Below are 25,931 nucleotides of genomic sequence, written 5' to 3' on the forward strand. Positions count from 1 at the left end.
CCATTTTACACGCCTTCATCTCATCATGCCTGGATTATTGCAACAGCCTTTTCACCTGTTTAACCCAAAAATCTATTGATCGACTCCAGACTGTCCAGAACTCAGCTGCCAGGCTTTTAACCAGAACAAAGAAATATGACCACATTACTCCTATTTTAGCTTCACTACACTGGCTCCCAGTATGTTTTAGAATTGACTTAAAGCTCTTCATGGCCTCTCGCCTTGTTATATTTCTGACCTTTTAGTCCCATACGCACCAGCACGTACCTTGAGATCCTCTGGCAGAGGTCTGTTGTCTGTTCCAGAGTCTCGACTAAAAACTAAAGGGGACAGAGCGTTTGCTGTCAGGGCCCCGAGACTCTGGAACAGCCTGCCCGAGGAAATCAGGTCGGCTGAGTCAGTGAACTCTTTTAAGTCCTTTCTTAAAACATACTTTTATAGGAGAGCCTTTCCCGATCTTATTTGACTTTATTTTATCCCTTTTATTTTATTCTATTTTACTAATTTTATATTAATCTGTATTTTAGTCTTTTCAATGTTTTCATGCTCTTATCTTGTTTTTTTTTGTATTATTCTTTACACTTTAAAGCACTTTGTAACTTGTTTTTGAAAAGTTACAAAGTGCATTACCTTCATTTCTAAGTGAGTTTTGAACCCATTAACAATAAGGCAATGAAAATTAAATTAATTTCATTGAAAAACTTACAAATGTTCCCTTTAAGCACAACGTGCCAGTTGAGATAAATTAACTCGCCCTCATTTTGGAACAACAGACTGTAGAGAAACTTGACCTTTGTTATGTGTACAGCCACAATTTGTGTGACAAGGAACAGAGAGGGGCCTTCCCTCAGAGACTGTGGTAGCGACCACGGACTTTAGCGACCCTAGTGGTAGTGACCAGTAGGGCTGTACATATCGAGTATTTTTCAAGTCGATTAATCTAACGACTGACTTTGTTTATTCTAAAGAAAGAAAAGTTGCCTATTGCTCGATGAACAAACCAATTTATCCAAAATAAATATCAAAAACATGTCTAATCAATAAATCTATATCTTATTCAATCATCCTGATGAGGCACATTAGAATAATGACAATAGCAGCAGATCTTAAAATGATTAAAATTTCCACATCACTGACTAATTAGGCTGCTTTACTTAAAACTTCATTTCACTTCAGGGTCATCGATACCGCTGGTTCGTTAGTGTTCCTGGTTTCTGTGACGACAGTTATTAGGACTACCTGTGGCCAAGACTGAACGACCATCATTGGTATCTTCACCTGAGGCCAATAGGTTATGTTTGTTGAGTTTCCTGGGAAGTGATGAACCGATGACCCGGGCCAACGACCCCACTGAGGTTAAATAGCTGAGTTTCCCTGCCAGTCAGTCAGAACTGAAGAAGTCCTTTGGATGAGGGACGAAACGTCTTCCAGTATCTTCAACCAAGTCCAGTTGCCCTTGATTTTAACCTTCGTTGGATAACTATGACCTGGATGACTGAGAATCTTCATAGACAACTGGAGTGATGTGATTCACCTTTTTGGTCTTAGTGAGGACTCGAGCAGCAGCGTTCTGAATCAGCTGCAGCTGTCTGATGGATTTCTTAGGGAGCCCTGTAAGGACGCTGTTACAGTAGTCAAGTCGACTGAAGATAAATGCATGGATACTTTTTTCCAGGTCTTGCTGAGACATAAGTCCTTTAATCCTTGATATATTCTTCAGGTGATAGTAGGCTGACTTTGTAATTGTCTTAAAGAGGTGGCATTATGCCCATTTTCAGGTTCAAAATCTTCATTACGGGTTGTAACAGAAAAGTTTAATTTTCAAAAAACACCATATTTTTCTCATACTGCACATCGCTGCAGCTCCTCTTTTCACCCTATGTGTTGTACGCTCCGCTCTTGAGCTACAGAGTGAAGCATCTTACTTGTACAAAATCTTTGGGAGTTGCACATGCGCAGTTCCCAGGTAAGGACTACTAGCCAGTCAGAAGCAGAGAAGGGCGGGTTGTAAGAAACAAGGTAGTATGATCCAAATCAAAACCACTTCAGACTGTGACCGTAACCTACCAGATGGTATAGTGGTAAGTCCACAACCACACACCAACATTGTTCTGCATCTTACTATAAACCACTACAAAAATCACCATATTTCACATTTTACATAAAAATTGGCCAAACTATTTGAACGTTTGCTCAGTAGCTTAGCCAACGTATACAACAACTCTGCACTTGAACAGTGAAGTTACATTGCCATGTTTATTTTAAATATAATTCACAACCAATAAAGCTTACATACAGGTTGTGATTGTGAATTTCCAGGCCCAAACAGAGTCGGCGTTTCATCTTCTTTTAGGACTACACGTTGAACTGTTGTCGGTGTTCTGACAATCTAACGATGCTGCCTTGCCGAAAAATGCTACCATAGCGCAAATCGTTAGACTCGACTCCACTCGGCCCTGGTCCGTTTTCCATAGCAGATAGTACCCAGAGATAGTACGTAGCTTGTCCTCATAGCAACTCCACACCGCCGCGACATAATGTTCAATGCGACACACACAGCAGCGATCCACACAGCTTTCTCTTTTTTAAGTTAAAACGTTGTTACTGCAGCAGTCTGTGTGACGGTGGGAGCAGAGGGCTCTGTGAGCGTGCGGCTGGCCGGCCTCACACGCTCCTCCCGCGGGTTGGCACAGGCTTCCCACCTCAAAACTTGTGTGATTTGAAAAGTGGATTTAGTGATGAAATTCCATACAAAAACTTTAAAATATAAAACTTTCTGTTGCTGGCCTCTGTCTGGTGCACAGCAATGATGATCTAGTCAATATTCTCTCTGACCAATCAGCAGTCTGTCGTGTTTTCACGTTACATTTTAGTATCCCTCAGCTCCCTTGGAACCTCGATGGAGGTGAAGTGATATGAAAAAATGTACCTGGAAGCAGGTACAGGTACAACATTTTCTACAATGGAAAACCAAACAAAGGCGAGTCGAGCCAAAGGGCCTCCGCTCAGACTAGCTTGGTTTGAGGGCGTGCCTGACCCCGCTAGCCGCTTGGCAAGCTTTATGACGCGTTTTCATTGTGACGTCACAAGTACAGGAATTCAAGGGCTGGACTACAAACGAGCTGTTTTCAAGCAGTTCAGAGCAGAGTTTTCTGTGGGAGATAGGAACTCCCTTTGGGCTGGACTTTGGGCTTTTTCACTTTGCAAACCTGTTACATGCACAAAAAAGAGATATAACTCAATAAAGGAGAGGAGAAAAGCCAAAAAGCATAATACCACCTCTTTAATGTGGCTCCATAAATTCAGGTCTGAATGCAGTCCATGACTACACCAAGATTTCTGACTTGGTTTGTGGTTCTTAACATTACAGATTGAAGCTGAGCACTGACTTTCAATCTTTCTTCCTTGGTTCCAAAAACAATAACTTTAGCTTAATCTTTGTTTTATGGCAATAGTTGATTCCCACTGCGACACGTCCACCAACTAAGTTAATGTCATGGGTCCTGCTTTACCATCCATGTGGTATAGTTTGATCGGGTGTGGTGGTGGTGGGGGGGGTCTCAGTATATTTTCCTGCTTTTTTTTTTTGTCTCTTGTCGAAATGTCATTTATAGTTCTAGAGAGCTCGATCCACCATGACGTCTCACTTACTCCTCTTTCTCTCTGTATGTCTGTCTGTTGCTATAGAAACGGGGAGGAAAAGAGGGACTCAAATTTAACCACTGTCAGCTCGGTGACAAATCCTTTACAACATCTTTGTATTTATAGATTCATCAGAAACTTCACACTGGAGGGAAACCATACAGCTGTGACCAGTGTGGGAAAACTTGTACTACATCACGTGGCCTAAAAACCCACCAACGTGTTCACACTGGAGAGAAACCGTACAGCTGTGACCAGTGTGGAAAAACATTTACTACATCATGTGGCCTAAAAACCCACCAACGTGTTCACACTGGAGAGAAACCATACAGCTGTGAACAGTGTGAAAAAACATTTGCTCAGTCAGGTCACCTAAAAAACCACCAACGTGTTCACACTGGAGAGAAACCGCACTGCTGTGTACAGTGTGGAAAAATGTTTACTACATCATGGGGCCTAAAAACCCATCAACATGTTCACACTGGAGAGAAACCGCACTGGTGTGAACATTGTGGAAAAACGTTCAACACAGCAAGTGAGCTAAAAATCCACCATCGTGTTCACACTGGAGAGAAACCGTACAGCTGTGACCAATGTGGAAAAACATTTGCTCAATCAAGTCAGCTAAAAAACCACCAACGTGTTCACACTGGAGAGAAACCACACTGCTGTGAACACTGTGGAAAAACTTTTACTACATCTTGTAGCCTAAAAAACCACCAACGTGTTCACACTGGAGAGAAACCGTACTGGTGTGAACAGTGTGGAAAAACTTTTACTACATCAAGTGAGCTAAAAAACCACCAACGTGTTCACACTGGAGAGAAACCGTACAGCTGTAAACAGTGTGGGAAAACTTTCACTCAATCAGGTCACCTAAAAAACCACCAACGTGTTCACACTGGAGAGAAACCGTACAGCTGTAAACAGTGTGGAAAAACTTTCACTCAATCAGGTAACCTAAAACATCACCAACGTGTTCACACTGGAGAGAAACCGTACAGCTGTGACCAGTGTGAGAAAGCTTTCATTCATTATCGTTACCTAAAAAGACATAAAAGCATTCACACAGCATCGCTTAAAAAAATAAAATAAAATTTAAGCAAAGTTATCTCTTTTCTCCCAACTACCTGTAATGTGACTGTGTTGGACTAACATCATGTAATGAAAACTGAGAAGTTGCATTGCGGGCTGATGCGATATTAAAGTGAAAAACAGTTGATATTTAGATTTAGGAAATTATTTGGATATAGACTGCTTTCCTGTATAAACTACACTTAGAACAGGGGGATATTGAAAGCTGGTATGTGGGATATAAAAGCTTTTCCTGAATGGATTATGTTAATAAAATGGATTACAGTCTCAACAACTGAACATGTAAACTATTGCTCATCAATTAATATTTGCTGCAACTTAGGAAATTATTTGGATATAGACTGCTTTCCTGTATAAACTACACTTAGAACAGGGGGATATTGAAAGCTGGTATGTGGGATATAAAAGCTTTTCCTGAATGGATTATGTTAATAAAATGGATTACAGTCTCAACAACTGAACATGTAAACTATTGCTCATCAATTAATATTTGCTGCAACTTAGGAAATTATTTGGATATAGACTGCTTTCCTGTATAAACTACACTTAGAACAGGGGGATATTGAAAGCTGGTATGTGGGATATAAAAGCTTTTCCTGAATGGATTATGTTAATAAAATGGATTACAGTCTCAACAACTGAACATGTAAACTATTGCTCATCAATTAATATTTGCTGCAACTTAGGAAATTATTTGGATATAGACTGCTTTCCTGTATAAACTACACTTAGAACAGGGGGATATTGAAAGCTGGTATGTGGGATATAAAAGCTTTTCCTGAATGGATTATGTTAATAAAATGGATTACAGTCTCAACAACTGAACATGTAAACTATTGCTCATCAATTAATATTTGCTGCAACTTAGGAAATTATTTGGATATAGACTGCTTTCCTGTATAAACTACACTTAGAACAGGGGGATATTGAAAGCTGGTATGTGGGATATAAAAGCTTTTCCTGAATGGATTATGTTAATAAAATGGATTACAGTCTCAACAACTGAACATGTAAACTATTGCTCATCAATTAATATTTGCTGCAACTTTTTCAGCCATCTGTAAACAGAGAGAGTGAGCGAGAATAAGCATGCGTGTATTTCCTTACACATAATCTGCTGTTAGAACTTCTTTCAATGTAGCATAGTCACATCTAGTTTATCCCTTTACCAGCACTCTTTAATTCCAACCAAAGCTACGAGAAACCATTTCTCAACCACCTACCTTTGTTGTACCAGAACAGGTTTACATGGTTTCATTTTCAAAAAACACCATATATTTTGTCATACTGCACATTGCTGCAGCTCCTCTTTTTACCCTGTGTTGAAGGCTTTATTATAGTTATGGAGTGATACATGATCTTTGTTGGGAGTTGCACATCAGAAGCAGAGAAAGGCGGGTCAGCGAAAAGACTGTAAACTGCTTTGATTCAGCTGTAGGCTACATGTTGCCGCCCATTTTGGCAATGTGGACTGGAGCAAGAGTTTCCGAGTGGTGAGTTATTAATCTGTAACAAAAGTATCTTTCATCCATAAAGTTTTAACTGAGCTCTGTCTCTACATCACAGGAACAACTTTATGTCCACTGACGGCCTGGAGGGTAGCTAGTGTTTGGAAGGGAGGAGAGGTGTGTTCTACATCTCAGTGTTTTTCCACCGGTGTTTTTGAGGGAGGTTCGGACTAGTCGCTCAGCGAGCATCACAAGAAAGGGAAGTAAAGGCGGGACTACAAATTAGCTGTTTTCAGGCAGTTCAGAGCAGTGTTTTCTGTGGGAGACGGGAACTCCCTTTGGGCTGGACTTTGGGCTTTTTCACTTTGCAAACCTAGGACATGCACAAAAAAGATATACAACTCAAAAAAGGAGAGGGAAAAAGCATAATACCACCTCTTTAATCATTTCCGACACGCCGACTGTAACTGCAAGCACCGACAGCTTGCAGATATATTTAGAATACTTGAGAAACTATAGTTTAATGGCTCATTAACTGTTCACTCCCTCCCAGCATATTTAAAAGATGCAGCAGAGGACTGCACAGGACAACCACTGTAGGTCTTGTGTCTACAACGTGTGACGGACTGAGCAACACTCGGAGTTTTAGGAGCAGCCATGAGCAGCTGCTGCCAGACTCTCCGTGCTCATCTGGAGCTTTGATCGTCACTAGAAACAAACTCATGGCATCGCAGTACGGAGGCTTGAGTTTAGACTCATTTATTACAGATGTGTTCCTCAAGTTCAAGAATGAAATATTGTTTCTCTGAGCTTCATGCATATTTTCTTGTTGTTGTGTTGTAGTTGAACATATTTTCCTCCTTTCTGGAATTTTCATTTCATCTTTATTTTATATCTGTATTCACTGTTTGTATTTTCTTTTGATTCTACTTTATTATGTTAACACATTTTCTTATTATTTTCTTGACAGCTTTTAAACTTTTTGTTATGTATATTCAATTTGATTCAAATCTATTTCTCAGAAAATTTTAATATCGTGGAAAAGTTAATTTTTTTTGTAATAATCTGAGCTGGAGACTTGGACTCTAGTCGTTTTCAATATTCTCATTAAATTAGTCGACACAAAGAGAAGCTTTGACTCATCATTTTAAACTGGACGTTCAATGAAATCTTTCCATTCAATGGTATTTGTTGTGGGTTCAGAAAAGATGACAAGTTCTGTCTGGTTGCGGCAGGAGAGTAACTGAACGTTTGACACACTGAGCAAGAGAGAGCAGGAGAGCGAGACGGGGAGAGGGAGAAGCCATTGCTAGCTGCTAAGCTAAAGTACGGTAGAGTTTTGCTAGCTTAACAACTGAGATTGAGCGAGAGTTGCTAAAAGATGGAAAGAACTCTGACTGCTCAAGCAGAACTACTGTAAGATCAAGTGTGTAGCAGATAATTAGCCACTGTAATGAAGAATCTAACACATTTAACTGGTTTTGAGTTAGAGCAGCAAAAACACCAACATACAAGCACCGGAAAGAGAAATGAGTCAATACATTTACTGCAGCATGTCAGCAGAGACTGAAATATCTTGGGAATTTGGATATCAGGTGTGAAACTGGGTTGAGATCTGGTGACTGTAAAGGCTGCAGCATTTTATTCACATCATTTTCATCCTGACCAAACCGTTCAGTTTCATGTTCCTCCACTCGTTTATTCAACTCTGCAGCACATCGGTGAACAAAATCCTTTCTGCTACAGACAAATACTTTTTACATTTTGACTCATCAGTTCAGAGCACCTCCTGCTATTTATCTGCACCCCAGTTCCTGTGTGTCTGTGCTTAGTTGAGTCACTGGCCACAGGTTTTCCATGAAGGCCACTTCAGACCAGACTTCTCAGACAGTCGATGGATGTACCAGTGTCCCCCTGTTTTCTGCACCTCCCAGCTGATGTTGTTACAACAAAGAAATAATTTCCTTATTTTCTGTGCTATGTTTATTGATTGATAGATAGATATGTATAAATATAGATATGTATGTATAAATATATATACAGTACTGTAGGTTTTGGGCATGTGTGGAAAAGTAAAGAATGGACATGACAAAAAAATGTTTATAGAACATATTTATCAATTAACAAATAGAAAGCTGAGTGAACACAAGATAAATGTAATCAATATTTTGAGAACCTTTGCTTTGAAAATAGCATCAGTTCTTCTTGGTACATTTGCTCTTAGTTTATGTATCTAGAAGTCTTTGTGGTGTCTGTGCATCAACGCAGGTAAAACTCTGCATCATTCAATGAACTCCGCCTCACGCTCACTCTGGTGTTGATGATTGACAGTTGTCTCTAACAGAAGATGAAAAAGGATCTACTTTTTTAACCCGCTCTGACTGCAGGAAATGATATTACCATCTCCATGGTCATGACCATCAGAAAAAATTGGTCCAAAGGCTGTTTCAGATCATCTCCAGACTGTCAGGATTAAAATGATGGTGGGTAAATACTGAATCCTTTATGTGATGTATATTTGTTTGCTTATTGGCCTAAAAATGTCAAGAACCGTTAAATGTCTGTACAAGAGCATAAATTTCATGTTGAAAAAAACAGTTGGGGTGGACAACCAACATAAGAGCATACAGAGCACTTTTGAAGGGGACACAAGCAATTAAGACAAAGTTGTATTTGTATAGGACACATGTACACAGAGGGAAGCCTTACTGCTGTTATTAGTGTAGCATGGAGACTGTGATGTTACCAGATTGCCATGAGTATTTGTACTTGTTATTTTTCTTTTCTCTGTCAATTTATCGGGCCAAAAACACAAAGCAATAGTTTAGATATGACTTAGGTTTCACCACTTGGTCATATTATCATAATTTTTTTAACCTAAATCTTTTTGAGATCCATTCAATTGTATGGTCATACTGAAACATTTATTATTAAATAATGTTCACACTTTAACTGGAAGAAGCTGTTTTGTACAAATGAAATCCAACAGAAAAGAAATTGCAGTAGGCTATAACGTATGCCATTTTAAAATATATTTTAATTGGAAATATTTCAAAGAAAATATTACCTTATTTTTAGTAGGTTATTTTTTATTTCACCATTTTAATTCTGCTTAATTGTACACACATGTACAAACCTACACCTCTCTCTTTCGCTCTCTCTCCCTGTATCTGTCTGCTCTGGCTTTATTTATCAGCAGTTTGGTAAAACTCGCGTTTGGTATTTTTTAACCCGTAATTCCGTTTCCACAGCAAAAGGTGAGCAGCGTGTGGAGGAGGCTTGTTTTCCACCGTGGTACTGAATGACATCATGTTCAGTGTTGTTTTACCTGGTCCGTGTTTTAAAATATCGCTTCTTAAACATGATACAAGAACGTTTCTCTTTCTGTGTGTTTCTCTGCAGGTGTAAATTGTAAGCGTTATGCCTCTGCCTCTGTCTCCAGACCCTGCTGCTTGGGGTTTTTTCTGTGCTTCCTGTTTTATTTTGGTACACTCACCTCTGCTCATTTTAGTTACTTCCCTTCCTGCCATTGTGTGGTTGTCTGTCAAGCCTTTACCCCTCCTGCCTCCAGTCTGCTACCCTCCAGCCACATTTCCAGCCTGCTAGCGAACAGACTTTTCTTCAGTCTGCATCTCAGCCTGGACTCCAGTGTGAGATCCTGCAGCCTTCCTGTCCCCTGTTTTTTTGACTTTCACGTGAGACTGCTCGACAGTTTCCATCCATTCTTCTCCACTGAATACCAACCCAAATGAACAAAACCAAGGGAGTCAACCTGCCACTGAAGCACAACGCATTTCTCAGTTAGACGTTGTCGTGGAAACATGAAGGTTCCTTCCAGCAGAGTTAAGTACTAATTGTATTGTAGTGAACCTACGCATTTATGGTTAATAAAGTCATGAATAATATTTGGGAATATTATTTTCCTCTGAGGGCTTCTGGTCTCCTCTGAGACTTCTGTGTCTTAATGTGTCTTAACTTTAATATGTTCTATTTGCGCGTTTTTAATCAAATACCCTTCCACAATCAATGGTTCAGTTTAAAAACATTTTCAGGATCACAGCACATGAAAGAAACTTAACTAAACACTTCCTGGATTAAATTGGCTGTTAAACCTTCTTACTTAGAAAATGTATAAGAAACTTGAGAACATGGCATCAGATTACAAACCTCTAAAACACAGAGTGTTGTAAATTAGGCACAAGGAGAGGCAGTTAACAATGGCATGCAGTACTTCTTTTGTCCTCTGGGGGGGACACTGGTTCCATGAGAGGACCTAAGGATCCTCTGACTATTATAGTTAACTCAATCCTTGGTTCAGGAGCTAGGAAAATTGGTTATTTAACACATGATAATATTTCTGTATCATATCATTTCTAAGAGTATATAAAGGTGCTGGGAACAAAGCATTAGTTACAACATAAATTAAATGCAGACTGGACAGCGAGCACTGGCGACCTGTCCAGGATGTACCCCGCCTTGCGACCCGATGTCAGCTAGGATTGGCTCCAGCCCCCCCCGCGACCCTGTACGCAGGATAAGCGGTTGACGATGAATGGATGGATGGATGGATGGACAGCGAGCATTGATGAAGATTGAAAAGCACTGCAAAATTATCCCATTTATGGATTCTTCTTTTAACACAGTTTTTAATAAGAACATGGTAATAAACTACTCAAATTGAAGTGGTAAACTACTAAAGATTATTTAGCCAAACAGAGTAATGAGGCAAGTTTATAAGGAGACTATTCATTTGTCCACACAAAGGAATTTGGGCTGTGTCCTTCTCTGGCGTCTGGCTTTTCTCACCAGTTTCACAACTGAGAGCATGTTAAGAGTCCAAATGAATGGCTCTCTGGTGGAGTAGAGAATCAAGACTGACGAAGGGGGGTTCTTCCATGTCTGAGGTACTACCATGGTTACCCTGCCCTTTGTTCATCCTGGGGAGTGTCGGGGTGACACCTTTGTGGTCAAGGTAGTCGGATGCCTCTCAGAATAAACAGTTTTGAGTCTGTTTGAGTTTGTGCAGGGGTATTTCTATAACCCCAAAGCTGAGTCTTTTCCTGCGCAGGTCAGAAAGGTCAGATCTTGGGAGGAGGCCCCCCTTGGGTAAAATAACTAATCTCACCTTCTCTCAGGGGAGACCAAGTGGGAGGTTCTGGATTCTTCCTTTTTGGCATAAAATTATTAAACCAACACTGGTGGTTCACTACAGTATTAATCATCTGATAAGTATTATTATTATTTCTTTTCAAATTAAGCATGTTGTGATTTAAACATTGATTGATTTGGTGATTGATTTATCGTTGGAGTAGGTTGCACAAGGGTTTATTTACGGCGTCAATTTCCACTGGAAGCATTTCAGCAGCGGAGCGTGCAGCCTGCCCCACGTTAATGACTTGTTTTTAACATGTCCTTTTTGTGCTTCTGCTACATTCTTAAAAGCTCTCTGTGGCTCACTTTCGTTCCTCGTCTTGACCTACAGTCTATGGTCTTGACGGGTGCATCTCCTTTTATATACAGTATATGGTCCATCTAGCAACTACCACAGGGAGGATTTCAGAATAAGAGCGTTTTGCCAGTCGGATTTTGCCAACACGTTTAGATTTTGTTGATTTGGTGATTAGTGCTTGCTTTTTGTGCTTATACCATGATTAACTAGGCTACGTAGTTAAATTAGTTATTTTTTGTCCGATTTAGCTGTGTTTATTGATCTACGATCGGATGTCTGTACCGGGTATTTTATTTAGAAAATTGACTGAATTCTCTGCTGTTTGTGTGTCTGACTTGCTGCCCGGTTCATTTGATTTGTGCTGTTTGACCCGGGACGCTTTTACATTGCATTTACATTTATTCATTTGGCTGACGTCTCTGGAGCAACTAAATGTCCAGTCACATTGTGGTGGATGGGTCACAGCGGGCGATTGAACCCGGGTCTCTCACACCAAAGGCATGTGTCTTATCCGTTGCACCATCACCACCCCTTGAATATTGAATAATTTAGTAGAATGGCTGCGATCAGCTCTGGCAGTGAAGCAGACGGACTCAGTGGACTTTTGGAGTGAGTCCAGGTCATGTAAACTTGGTTTAAATGACTTTTTAGCAGGTGGGCCCCGTGATGAAGCTCCGCTCCCACTGTGGTTAGAGGCTAGCTCGGCCCCCGGTGCTGCAAGGAAAATGGCACTCATGACTCTTCCCAGGACGAGCTGGGACCCAGTGTGATGGTAGCTTTCTTAATTTCTGTCACAGAAAAAAAGACTGGTGAATGTGTTAAGAAACAGGAAGCACTCAACATATTCTGTAAATCTAGCACTAATTCCTCGTCAGCCGCAGCCTGTCGAATCATCTTAATCAACAATGTCTCTACTATTTTAAACTAACAGTGTCAGTAAGTTGCCTGCCAACTGCAGCAGAGGAGATCGGACAGTAAAGTAGAAACAGGAAACTGTGGTTTGAACTGCTCAGAGAGAAAAAACACAAAGTGTGATCTCACATCACCAAGTGGTACGATGCGACAAACATCTCTTCACTGGCCGATCTGTAAGTAAAATCTGTTCTGTCCACATTTCAGTAACTACACAGTTAGCAGGTGAGCTGAGCTGGAGAAGAATGAAGGTGAGATACAGGATCAAACTGGCTGGAAAACTTCAGACATTATAAAAACAAAGACAGAAGAGTTTATTGATCAGTGAGGCCAAAACAAACAATAAAGGACAGAGAGAGTCAGAAGTTACTGAGATTACAGAGAAATGTGACGAGTAAACAGGAAAGAAGATCATTTTGTTCATCATCATTTGATCATTCATGTTTAACATTTTGTTCAGAAAATTTTCTCACTTCACTCTGATACAACCTTTAAGAGCAGGAAGTAAAACCAGCTTTAAGCTGGATGTTAAAGGCTTAATGTGAGTTTACTGGAGTGAGCTGCAGGCTGCTTTAAAAGTTATCTAAGAGGACCAGTCGTCCAGGATGTCCAGACGTACTAACTAACTTGGCATCAATTTGTAACTCACTGGGGGAAGCCACTTAGTGTCACTTATGAACACTAAAAGCTGGTGTAGGATACTTAAAAGAAATGTCAGAGAAAAGGCACGGTTGGGGGGGATCTGTGTTTTCCGTGTCAAACAACAAAAAGTCAACAATGATTTTTTACATAAGTTACAGACACTTACTAATTCCTTTAGTGGCCGACTGAAGATTCCCGTAAGTAGTTTTAGTAGAAAATTGTGCCATTTCACAACATTGACCACTAGTGTTGATTTTTTTTTGTCTAACCGGACGTTGCATATTTATTACTGCTAACTTGACAGTGGAGCCCTACATGTCCAAAAATGACACAAAAAGGTATCCAGGGCATTAAAAAGCAACGAGGGATCTTGACCAAGCGTCTATATGTGACAAGTGAGAATGTGTTGGTACAGTTGTGTCTGCAGTAAAACCTCAAACCAACCTGAGTGTGATTTCTCTTTAGTTCTGACTTCACTGCTGTGCTGCACAACAAACCAAGGTGAGTGAACTCCTTCTGCCAGCCTGATGATACAGAGACACAAACTCAGAGAAGCTTTGTCATCTCAGAGGTTTCTGGTCAGTCTTTCTTCCCTCACCCTGTGGCTGCAGACAGTCTTGAGTTTATTATAGTCAAAATGTCACATCAAAACCTTTACTGAGAGCTTCAAGCTGCTGGAATACAACCAAAATATAGTTCAACGTGCTGTCAAGCCGGCCAAGTATTCACTTCCTTCCTCTCGGGTCTGTATGAAGAAGTGGTTTGGCCACAAAGAAGTTGAGCAGCAGTTCAAAACCGGTTACAAAGGAGTGGCCTTGCAGATCATGCAGGAACAGAAATAAAACACGCTGATGATGAAAAATGTTTTTTCATCACGTTGATGAAAATGTGACCCTGCAGCATTTTGTTTCTCTGTTTCACATCAGCGCTGCCTGAATGTAAGTTTTAGGAGGCAGCGTTGGTTCATGAAGTTTCTGAAGTTGTTTTTGAGACATAAATATGTTTCCACTGCTCGAGAACTCAGAGAACATATTTAAACCTGAGGCTGTGATTTACAACATGAAACATCTTTGAGTCTTTACTGTCTGCAAATGAAGGAACGAGCTGTTATGAAACCGTCACAGAGGCTGCTTCAGGTTCAGGTTTTGGTTTCAGGGTTTCTCCTTTGTTGCACTTAAAGGGTTATTTAGTTTGGACAAACGTGCTAAAGATCATCAGTGTGTCATGTCAACCCTCCAGCCTCTCTGACTGTGAGTCCCAGAAGCTCTCAGCTGTTTACAGGAGAGTCTGTCTCTCTGAGCTGTGAGGAGGACGACAGCTCTGCTGGATGGACGCTGAGGAGGAACACAACCAGAGGAACCAGGACTCAGTATGATGACTGGGGAAGATCAGCTGGTTCTTCCTGTTACATGAGCCAAATCTTCCCATGGGACAGTGGAGTTTACTGGTGTGAGTCCAGAGAGGGAGCAACCAGTAACACCATCAGCATCACTGTCACTGGTAAGATCAGACTGTCGAGTTAGTGTTGATGAAGCTGTGTGTAAATGATGAAATGCTGTAGTTTGTCTCTGTGTTGAGGTGGACCAGTGATCCTGCAGAGTCCTGTCCTCCCTGTGATGGAGGGACATGATGTCACTCTGCACTGTAAAACAAAGACCCCTCCCTCCAACCTCCCAGCTGGTTTCTATAAAGATGGCTCCCTCATCAGGACTGAGCCTACAGGTCACATGACCATCCACCATGTTAACAAGTCTGATGAAGGCCTCTACAAGTGTGACATCAGCGGTCGTGGAGAGTCTCCATCCAGCTGGATCTCTGTCACAGGTGAGGAGGTTACCTTTGATTTCAGGACTTATTTCATCCAGAGATTCACCTGACCAGGTGGATTCTCTCTACAGATAAACCTACAACCACAGCCCTGCCCACCTCTGTAGCCCCGCCCCCTGCCTCAGTCCCCCTCCAGCTTGTGTTCAGACTGGTCTGCCACCTGGTGGTGTTCTGTCCTTACTGCATCTCCATTGTCCTCATGGTGTCTTTATACCGACACAGGTCCACAGGTAACACTCTGATTCATTCACTGACCTCACAATCCATCAATTAATCAACCAATCATCAGTCTCTCTTTGATGTTGATAATTGACAGTTGTCTCTAACAGAACTGATCGATGATCTACATTTTCTTTCTGACCTGCTCTGACTGCAGGAAACGACCTGCCCGTCTCCACAGTGATGAGCCCGCCCACCCAGGCTCAGGACGGATTAGATGGTGACAATGGTGATGTCATCACTACTGTCACCACACAGCGTCACTTCTGAGCTGATCAGAAATCAATTGCCGCTTTTCCATTGCTGGTAGCAGCTCAACTCGACTTGCTTTTGGTGTCCGGTCTTCCGTTTTCCATTGCAGATATCCAGTATCTCACAAAAGTGAGTGCACCCCTCACATTTTTGTAAATCTTTTGATATCTCTTCATGTGACAACACTGAAGAACTGGCGCTTTGCTATAATGTATAGTAGTGAGTGTACAGCTTGTATAACAGTGTAAATTTGCTGTCCCCTCAAAATAACACATCACACAGCCACTAATGTCTAAACCGCTGGCAACAAAAGTGAGTACAGCCCTTAGTGAAAATGTCCAAATCGGGCCCAAAGTGTCAATATTTTGTGTGGCCACCATTATTTTCCAGCACTGCCTTAACCCTCTTGGGCATGGAGTTAAGCAGAGCTTCACAGGTTGCCACTGGAGTCCTCTTCCACTCCTTCATGACAACGTCACAGAGCTGGTGGATGTTAGAGACCTTGCGCTCCTCCACCTTCTGTTTGAGGAGGCCCCACAGATACTCAATAGGGTTTAGGTCTGGAGACATGTTTGGCCAGTCCATCACCTTTACCCTCAGCTTCTTTAGCAAGGTAGTGGTCGTCTTGGAGGTGTGTTTGGGGTCGTTATCATGTTGGAATAATGCCCTGCGGCCCAGTCACATTAAGGGAGGGGATCATGCTCTGCTTCAGTATGTCACAGTACATGTTCATTCATGGTTCCCTCACTGAACTGTAGCTTCCCAGTGCAGGCAACACTCATGCAGCCCCAGACCAGGACACTCCCACCACCATGCTTGAATGTAGGCAAGACACACTTGGCTTTCTACTCCTCACCTGTCTGTAGCCACACACGCTTGACGCCAACTGAACCAAATAAATTTATCTTTGTCAGATCAGACCACAGGTTGTGGTCCAGTAATCCATGTCCTTAGTCTGCTTGTCTGCAGCAGATTGTTTGTGGGCTTTCTTTTGCATCATCTTTAGAAGAGGCTTCCTTCTGGGACAGCCATGCAGACCAATTTGATGCAGTGTGCAGCGTATGGTCTGAGCACTGACAGGCTGACCCCACACCCCTTCAACCTCTGCAGCAATGCTGGCAGCACTCATACATCTATTTCCCAAAGACAACCTCTGCATAATAATAATAATAATAATCATCTTTATTTATAGAAAGTGTAAAAACAATAAAACAGGCCAGAGCCTCGGGGCCCTGACAGCAAACCCTCAGTCCCCTTTAATTTTCTATTTTACCAATAAGGTGGTGTCAATCAGAGCCTCTATTACCCCCGCGGCCTCTTACTCAGAGGTTCCTCACCAGCAACAAGAGAGTTTTAACCAGTTTTATCCCATCAACTTGTCTGAGCTTTTAAAAACAATATCACAAATGAAAGTGTCCTCCAGCCCACTTGTAATACCTACAAAGTTCTTACTGAAAGTAATAGATTCTGTTGGGCCCCATTTGATCTCTGTTTTCAACAGCTCCCTATCTACTGGTTGTGTCCCTGATTATTTTAAAACGGCTTGCGTGAACCCACTTTTAAAGAAACCTGGTTTACATCCCTCCCTCCCACATAATTTTAGACCAATTTCAAAACTGCCTTTTATTGCAAAGATTCTAGAAAGAATTGTGTCCAAACAGCTGCTCACTGTACTGGAAAATAACAAATTATTTGAAAAGTCTGGTTTCAGGAAGTACCACAGCACTGAGACTGCCCTGCTTAAAGTCACCAATGACCTTTTAATGTCTGCTGATGAAGGCATGTGCTCAGTCCTGGTACTCCTGGACCTTAGCGCTGCTTTTGACACCATTGATCACAACATCATGTTAGACAGACTGAGGCACTGGGTGGGGATCTCTGGTACTGCCCTAGAATGGTTTTCATCCTACCTGTCAAATAGGAAGTTTTGCGTGTCTGTAAACAACTATGTCTCTATGTTCTGTCCAGTTAAATATGGTGTGCCTCAGGGGTCGGTCTTAGGACCCATTTTGTTTTCCTTATATCTGCTTCCCCTTGGACACATTATCCATAAACATGGCATTTCTTTTCATATTTATGTTGATGACACACAAATATGCTTGCCCGTCAGCTCCACAGACCCTGGAATGCTGAGTTCACTTAACATCTGCCTTTTGTGAAGTTAAAAAATGGATGTCAAATAATTTCCTCCAGCTGAACTCAGACAAAACAGAAATACTGATCATTGGGTCCCAGCAGATGGCAGTATTTGTTTTGCCATCTGCTGGTTCCCTAGTAAATCACATTAAGCCTGTGGCAAAGAACCTTGGTGTTTGGTTTGATAGTAATTTAAATTTCGAGCAGCACACCACAAAGCTTGTTCAATCATGTTTTTATCAACTTAGAAATACAGCAAAAATTCGATCTATGTTAACTTTTAAGGACACCGAGACCATTTTACACACCTTCATCTCATCACGCCTGGATTATTGCAACAGCCTTTTCACCTGTTTAACCCAAAAATCTATTGATTGACTCCAGACTATCCAGAACTCAGCTGCCAGGCTTTTAACCAAAACAAAGAAATATGACCACATTACTCCTATTTTAGCTTCATTACACTGGCTCCCAGTATGTTTTAGAATTGACTTTAAAATTCTATTGATCACTTTTAAAGCTCTTCATGGCCTCTCGCCTTGTTATATTTCTGACCTTTTAGTCCCATACACACCAGCACGCACCTTGAGATCCTCGAGCAGAGGTCTGTTGTCTGTTCCAGAGTCTCGACTGAAAACTAAAGGGGACAGAGCGTTTGCTGTCAGGGCACAGTCTGGAACAGCCTGCCTGAGGAAATCAGGTCAGCTGAGTCAGTGAACTCTTAAGTCCCTTCTTAAAACATACTTTTATAGGAGAGCCTTTCCTGATCTTATTTGACTTTATTTTATCCCTTTTAATTTATTCTATTTTACTAATTTTATATTTATCTTAAACGTGTATTTTAGTCTTTTCAATTTTTTCATGCTTTTATCTTGTATTATTGTCTTTTGGGTATTATTGTCTTTACACTTGTTAAAGCACTTTGTAACTTGTTTTTGAAAGTGCTCTACAAATAAAGATTATTATTATTATTATAAAAGCAAGGTAAAAAACATCAATATAAAATACAAATAGGTAATGCAACAGCTTGCAAGGTTAATTAAAACTCACACGTTCTGCTAAAAAATGTTGATCTCAGTAGTCTGAGGTGCCCTCAGATGGTCGGGGACGGCATTCCAGATCTGAGGAGTGGCAGAACAGAAAGCCAGATCAACCATGGTGCTGAGCTTAGTCCTGGGGAGAAGGAGGGGGTTTGAGTTTGTTGAGCGGAGGGATCGTGTTGTAGATAGACGGGTGAGTAGTTCTTTCAGGTAGGGGGGTGCATTTCCATAGACGCACTGGTGGGTAAGAAGGGAGAACTTGTATTCAATCCTAGCAGAAACGGGAAGCCAGTGGAGTGAATGGAGAATGGGTGTGATGTGGTCGTACTTATGCACTCTCATCAGGATCTTTGCAGCACTGTTCTGAATATACTGCAGTCTCTGCAGACTCTTGTTAGGGATCCCAATGAGAAGTGCATTACAGTAATCCAATCTGGAGGAGACGAAGGCATGGACCAGTTTTTCAGCGTCAGCTAAGGTGAGTGTGGAATGAAGTTTTGCTAAATTTCTGAGATGGTAGAAAGAAGTCTTTCAGAGGTTTTCGATATGGGATTCAATGGTGAGTTGTTGGAGGATGACTGGACTTGATGTGAGGTACCAACAAAAATTGCCTCAGTTTTGGAGCTGTTAAGCTGGAGGAAGTTGTGTTTCATCCATGCCTTTATCTCCTCCAGACAGGCGGTGAGTGTTGAAGAAGATGATTATGGTGATGAAGCTGCAGTGGTGTGTGTGTGTGTGTGTGTGTGTGTGTGTGTGTGTGTGTGTGTGTCCGATTTCATTTACAGTTGTGTGTCATCAGCATAGCAGTGAAAGTAGACTTCAAGGCGACTGATGATGTGACCGAGGTGGAGGATGTAAATAGTGAAGAGGATGGGGCCAAGGACTGACCCCTGGGGGACTCCGCAGGTGACTGTGTGTTGCCGGGACCTTGCATTTCCAAGTGAAATGTACTCTGTTCTGTTAGTGAGGTATGATTTAAACCAGTTAAGAGCAGTGTCAGCGAGTCCAGTGGTTTGGTGTAGCCGGTTGAGAAGTATGTCATGATCCACAGTGTTAAAAGCAGCAGAAAGACTGAAGAGTATGAGGAGGGAAGGTGAGCCAACATCAGCTGCAATTCGTAGGTCATTTGTGACTCTAACCAGGGCTGTGAACAGAGCGGAAACCAGACTGGAATCTTTCAAAAAGGTTATGTTTGAGGTGGTCCTGGAGATGGGCGGCAACAACTTTTTCCAGTACTTTGGAGAGGAATGGGAGATTGGAAATGGGCCTGTAATTTGCAAATGCATCTGGATCAAAGGTGGGTTTTTTGAGAATTGGTCTGATTATGGCAGTTTTAAGGGCAGGTGGAACGTTGCCAGACTGGAGGGAGTGGCAATCAGATGGCTTAGGGCAGAAGTGTTTGCTTTCACTAGAGCTGTTGGAAATGGGTCGAGGGCACAGGTGGTGGGTTTCATCTTTTTGATTATCTTTTCAAACTCTTCCTGTGATTTCTGGAAAGCACTGTAGGGTCTGAGAGATTGCAGGCTGTGAGTGGACAGTTGGGGCGGGTAGTGTTGAGGATCCAGGAAAGGAAGAGTGGATTGAGTCTACTTTTGATTTGAAAAAGGCCAGGAAATTATTACAGTGCTCTTCTGTAGTTTCTGTGAGTGAGGGGATTTGTGGTTTGAGGAGATGATTTACAGTAGAGAACAGCTGCTTGGAGTTTCCGGGACTGTTTCTGAAAACTGATGTTTGAGTAGAATTGTGACCGTGCCTCTGTAAGTGACTTTGAGTAGTCCTTTTGGTGTTCCCGAAAAGCTTGCTTGTGCACAGTGAGACCTGTGGCTTTGTATCTCTCGATGGCACGCCCAGCTGCCTTCATTTTCCGTAGCTCATCTGTGTACCGGGGGCTGATTGGGAGAAAGTGACTGTTCTGATGAGGGTGGACGGAGAAGACATCTTCATGGAGATAGCCTTGTGGTTGGAAACACCCAGATCGTAGACCAGAAAATTGCTGAGATGAGTTTGTAATGACTAGGTCGAGAGTGTGTCCCCTGGTGTGAGTGGGGACATCAACAAGTAGTGCCAGATTAAAACAGTCGAGTAATTGGAGGAATTCTGCTGCAAAACGGCAGGTGGGGGAGTTGACATGAATATTCATATCTCCAAGGGCTATAATATTAGCAGACATTGTACAGAATGTTGAGAAAAGGTTGGACATCTCTGGGATGAAAGATGCGTTTGGTTTGGGTGGTCGGTAGATGAGAAGTATCGTTGTAGAGAGAGGAGGCTTACATTTAAATGCAAGGCATTCAAAAGAAGACAGCTAAGGCAGGGAATTTAGGGAAGAAGCCCAGATCATTTCGGTGGATGACAGCCAGACCACCACTGTGCCCTGTGCTGCAGGCTTTCTATAGGTAGCAGTAACCAGGAGGACAGGTCTCATTTAATACAGAAAAAACATCTAGTTGGTGCCAGGTTTCTGTAAGGCATATCAAATCCAAACACTTATCCAGAATATGGTCATGTATGAGGCAAGATTTGTTTGTGATGGATTGTGCATTAAACAGTTCAATCTTGATAGTAGATGGAGCAGTGTGTCTCTGTATTGGCCGGAGTAGACTGAAATCCACTCCACGTTTTCCATCCCGGTCAGCGCGTAGCATTGTCATGGAAACTCCAGCGTTACTAGTCCTACGAGTGGCAGCACTTTGATGACGTGTTGGAGGTGCGACGGGGCGTGCGCCAGACCAGGGGGATGAGATGCTGTGATCAGACCGGGAGAAAACAAACTTTCGACTGCTACTTCTGTGAATGTAATGGAGCCGGTGAAGGAGTCCAAGTTGTTTAATGACCGATATGCACGATGGAGTGGCGTAGTTGTTGAATTCCTTCAGTTGAGTGACGGAGTAGTTCAATATCATGCCAGTGGAGAGTGGTCTGTTAGCCGTTAGCAGTGCCCGTGATGCACAGAAGAGAGCCATCAGACACAGTAAGCAAATTGTAACTTTGGGTGGAGATCTCACGATCATCAGCGGTGACTTTGGGTGAAAGTCTCACGGAAAACAGGCAGTGATGGACAGATACGGGAATCTTCGAGCGATGGAAAACTGGTAAGCAGACATCCGCTAGAGTCGGCAGAATCTGTACAGAAATACATATCCTATACATACAAATCCAGTGTTTACTAGTGAGGAACGACACTAGTATAACTTACTAGACGTAATACTGGTCGATACACATTGTACTATAGGCTATAATGTTAAACAAATGTTGCACTGTAAAGGATTTTTGGTTAGAGAAGCGGCGAACAAGCCACGCCAGCGTCCTCTCTCACCCTCTCTCTGTACCCTCTCTCAATAACATTCTTGTGTGTAATTTGTTAAGAGTTTACCAGTCAAAAACTCAACTCACCTACCTCTTCAGGACCATGTGGGTGTGGTTTCATCAGGTTTGATTGACAGTTGCCCAGCATAGTAAGCAACAACCAAATGGGAACCTCTGGGTCTGAAAAGTGAAGCCAATGTGGAAATGCCTTAAATCTGCATTCTTTCAAATGGCCAGCAGGGGGCGGCTCCCCTGGTTGCAAAAAAAAGTCTGATTGTATGTAAGATTATGAGAAAATTACCCCACTCCTCACTTGATTCATTACCTCAGTAAACACTTTCCTTATGAGTTTCTGGTCTTGCAGCATGATGTTCATTTTGTAAGTTATGGCCCCATTTAGACTAAAATAGACAATAAAGCAGGGTATGCTTTAGGGTGTGACTACCTTGTGATTCACACGTCGCTACCACAGCAACCTGTCTGGTATTGCACTGGGTATTCCTCCCCAGCTCCACCGTCGCATGCAAATATGGTCACTTCTGGTTCCAAAAAAACAAGATGGCGACGGCCAAAATGCCAAACTTGAGGCTTCAACGTGACGGTACACAAACCAATGGGTGATGTCACGGTGGCTACATTCACTTCTTTTATACAGTCTTATGGCAACAGTTCACCAACTGTCATCTAATTCTGATGCAAATTTAGCTAAATTGTGATTGGTGCATTCAAGTGTGTGACATCAATCTCCCCACCTACTTAAAACCAGTGAAAAGAGCACAGAGACTTTTATGTAAAAAATCCCTCTGGGTGGTATAGAGGAATAATTGCTCACCGTTTTAGTGTTCTCAAACACTAGTAAAACATTTAACATGAAAGTCAATATTTTAAATTTTTAAAAACCATGTTTAGTTGAAATATTATTGTTACTGTTTGTTTAGTAAATCTGTGTGTATTGAAACACTGATGGGTTACTCTTGATGTGTTTAAAATATTGCCAGTTTGTTTCAGTGATTTAACCATAGTCAGTATATACACTGTGCAATCATATAGCCTGCAAATGACTCACTGTGCACCTGGTTTCCATGCTGTCTTGCAGTCTCCTGCCGTGAAGGAGGTGCTTAAGGATCAGGATGGCAGAAAAGGACTGATTGCAGCCATCTGTGCAGGTACAGTTTGTGAAAACAAAGCAAAGTCAGAATTATACAGGGCCAACCTCTATGGTTAAATCTATGGGTTAAAGTTTAAAAATGACATGACCTCAAATATGACCATCATGTTGTTGCTTTTAGTCAAATAGATGAAACTTACCCAACCTACACAGTACAGTTTTTCTTGAGCTTGCTTTCTAAAATAGCATCTACATAAGTAATTGAGCAATAAATGTACGCACAGTCATTTTCCATATCAAATCAAACCAGTGATATAAATTAATATACCGTGAACTATGCTTCCGTGTGACCCATAAACATTTTTAACTAAAAACACCATTAAAGATATTATATTGTGGTTTTAAACATACCAAGCTAATGTTGTGCCGGTAAATGGAATTTGGATTTGCTCGCAACTAGAATTAAAGACCTTGGACAGAAAAAAAAGGTGCAGTTTTTATATATGCGCATGGCAGTGGATGCAGTGAATTTTCTGGTATTTTAGTAACGGGATGTACCCTTAAATGAGTTTATCACACACCACAACCACATTTTAAAAAATATACACTCTTAACAAACGACATGCTTCATTAATTTATGGTCATGAGTGACCCCCTTTTTGGCATTTTGGAATGAAAGTGTGAGGGTTTGATTAATAACTGTCCCTGAGTGAACCCACAAGCACTGACATTTTATTTGACAGCCTCCGTATGCAGAGAAAGGACACTGGAAGGACATTCCGAATAGGGACAGGGACCAATGCAGCAAAGTGGATTGAAGGGTGTCCTAGAAAATGACTAAAATCCTCACAGGAATATACCGTTTAATGAACCTGCCAGCACGAGGGCCAGTTGCAAGACTTATTATGCTGTCCTAACATGAAAACTGTTATTATAGGAAAAGGTCCATTCAAAAACCAATGACCAATAAGGGCTAATATTGGTTATACGAATGCAAGGTTATGTCCACAAAACAGATTCATTAGATGATAGAAAGATGGTTATCATCACCCTTCTAACCACGTCTGCCTTGTTGTCTGAATGTGGTTCTCAGAAGGTCTCTCTCTCCCAGACTGGCGTCCTCTGGATGGGGACTGGCTGTAACAGGAGTAGCTTGGCTTTAACTGGCAGTCTGCTGTTCTGCCAGGGGAAAGTGTAATCTTTAGACCACATGGGAAGGCATCCAAGTAGAATAATCAATAACTTTCTATTTATTAACAGTTTTTGGATGAGCTCACTGCAGTGCTACGACATTGCCAAAGTTAATGCAGCAGCACTCAATGTCTTCAGCCTGTCTTTTTTTCCTTTTCTCTTTTCAATGTGGTGCAGAGTCTTTGGAGAGAGGCTGAAACAGTATACTGTATATGTTCATTCTTAGAAACAATGGAACATTTTAGGGCATCTTTAGGACATAGTGTTGTCATCAAACATTTTGTGCTTACGTAATTCATTTATAGTTCTACCTGTAATTCCAAATGCTAAATGCAGCATTTTTTGCATTTTTTTGTCTTTGGCTGTATGATTCATATTTTGTAACCATTTTAAATGCATAAAGATGAAAACCTGGACCGACACAAGTGTCACTTTATAACAAGAAGCTGTTACATGAACCATAAACCGCTTTGCTCTCTGCAGGTCCTACTGCACTTCTGGCACATGGCGTCGGTTACGGTAGCACAGTCACTACACACCCTGCCATGAAGGAGAAGATGATGGCTGGAGGTAAAAAAAACACTTTATGCAAACAAAAGGGTGGAAAACGTGTTAAAATGAACAGCTAGTGGCTTTAACGTTTGCAGCTCTAACTCGGATGTAATTATTTGTAAAGGGCAGCAGATGGTGCTGTACTAGCTCTTTCTTGCCTATAGAAAGTCATGTCATTATGCAGTAGAGGAGAGCACAACACTCAGGTGAAAGCCGATGCAGCAATTTGACAAAACATATTAGACAGGGGTCAGTTGAAATGGTGATAGATTATCTGTGTAAAAGTGCTTATAATACAGACATGTGTGGCTTTTAGTCTGTAGCTTGAAGCTCTCATATTGTGATAATCCTCATGGTATGGCTCTTTGTCTTTTTTTAGACCACTATAAATATTCAGAGGCTCGAGTACAAAAGGATGGACATTACATCACCAGCCGTGGGCCAGGAACCAGTTTCGAGTTTGCCCTGACGATTGTAGAAGAACTTATGGGGGCTGAGGTTGCAGCTCAAGTCAAGGCTCCTCTTATTATGAAAGACTGACTGTGTTCACTTTCATCCTGCAAGCAGCGCTGACTGCTATATAAGTCTGGCACTGCTAAGACAGCTAATCCAATGTAGCTGATACAAGGAGTAACCAGTGATAAAACCTTTCTCACTAGGTGACATAAGGATGTTTCTCTTCTGACCTCCTTCCTTTCTTAGTTTGGCAATGAAAGGCACCTTTTTTGTTATTTAACATCGAAATACAATATAGATAATAACTGTACAGGCTTTCCAAATGACATGAAATTGATTTTGTTTCATTGTCATCAATCACAAATTGCTCATTATTTTGACAGCTTTTTTGTTTCATCTGTCATTAAAAAATGAATGCGACAGAATACTGTTTGTCTTACTCTGTGGGTGTGCCCATACTGGAGGTCACTGAGCTTGTTTCCACACACCTGTCGTGGAAGCCTCCACCTAACATAGGCAGCATAATGTAACGTTTTGTGAGCAGTACTGCTTAGAACGCGGGAAGCAGAATCCAAATAGATTGGCAGGTGGTCTGGCCAATGAGAAGCCTCGGTCCGGCTGCAGTTGTATAGTGGCTGACTAATGGCAGCTCGCAC

The 25,931-nt window shown here is 41.6% G+C and overlaps 2 protein-coding genes across 2 annotated transcripts; both read left to right on the top strand.

The window, feature by feature from the left end:
• The first annotated feature begins 2,024 nt into the window (after window positions 1–2,024).
• Window positions 2,025–4,749, top strand: LOC123986843 (zinc finger protein 239-like). The gene is made up of 2 exons (XM_046075245.1): window positions 2,025–2,081; window positions 3,769–4,749. Exons 1-2 carry the CDS (start codon window positions 2,025–2,027, stop codon window positions 4,735–4,737), a joined length of 1,026 nt encoding a protein of 341 aa, XP_045931201.1. The 3' UTR covers window positions 4,738–4,749.
• Window positions 4,750–22,985: 18,236 nt separating this feature from the next.
• On the top strand, window positions 22,986–25,697 carry LOC123956960 (Parkinson disease protein 7 homolog). The gene is made up of 3 exons (XM_046029533.1): window positions 22,986–23,134; window positions 24,751–24,837; window positions 25,199–25,697. Exons 1-3 carry the CDS (start codon window positions 23,026–23,028, stop codon window positions 25,357–25,359), a joined length of 357 nt encoding a protein of 118 aa, XP_045885489.1. The 5' UTR covers window positions 22,986–23,025; the 3' UTR covers window positions 25,360–25,697.
• The last annotated feature ends 234 nt before the right edge of the window (window positions 25,698–25,931 follow it).

Source organism: Micropterus dolomieu, linkage group LG18, assembly GCF_021292245.1.
Source record: "Micropterus dolomieu isolate WLL.071019.BEF.003 ecotype Adirondacks linkage group LG18, ASM2129224v1, whole genome shotgun sequence".
NCBI lineage: Eukaryota > Metazoa > Chordata > Actinopteri > Centrarchiformes > Centrarchidae > Micropterus > Micropterus dolomieu.

What these genes read in the sequence shown, in the direction of transcription:
- LOC123986843 (XM_046075245.1), top strand. Translation starts at nt 2,025, where the DNA reads ATGATCCAAATCAAAACCACTTCAGACTGTGACCGTAACCTACCAGAT. An exon ending in ACCTACCAGATGGTATAGTG is followed by an intron (nt 2,082 to 3,768) that starts GTAAGTCCACAA and finishes TTGTATTTATAG; the next exon opens with ATTCATCAGAAACTTCACAC.
- LOC123956960 (XM_046029533.1), top strand. Translation starts at nt 23,026, where the DNA reads ATGACTCACTGTGCACCTGGTTTCCATGCTGTCTTGCAGTCTCCTGCC. An exon ending in GATTGCAGCCATCTGTGCAG is followed by an intron (nt 23,135 to 24,750) that starts GTACAGTTTGTG and finishes TGCTCTCTGCAG; the next exon opens with GTCCTACTGCACTTCTGGCA. An exon ending in GGAGAAGATGATGGCTGGAG is followed by an intron (nt 24,838 to 25,198) that starts GTAAAAAAAACA and finishes GTCTTTTTTTAG; the next exon opens with ACCACTATAAATATTCAGAG.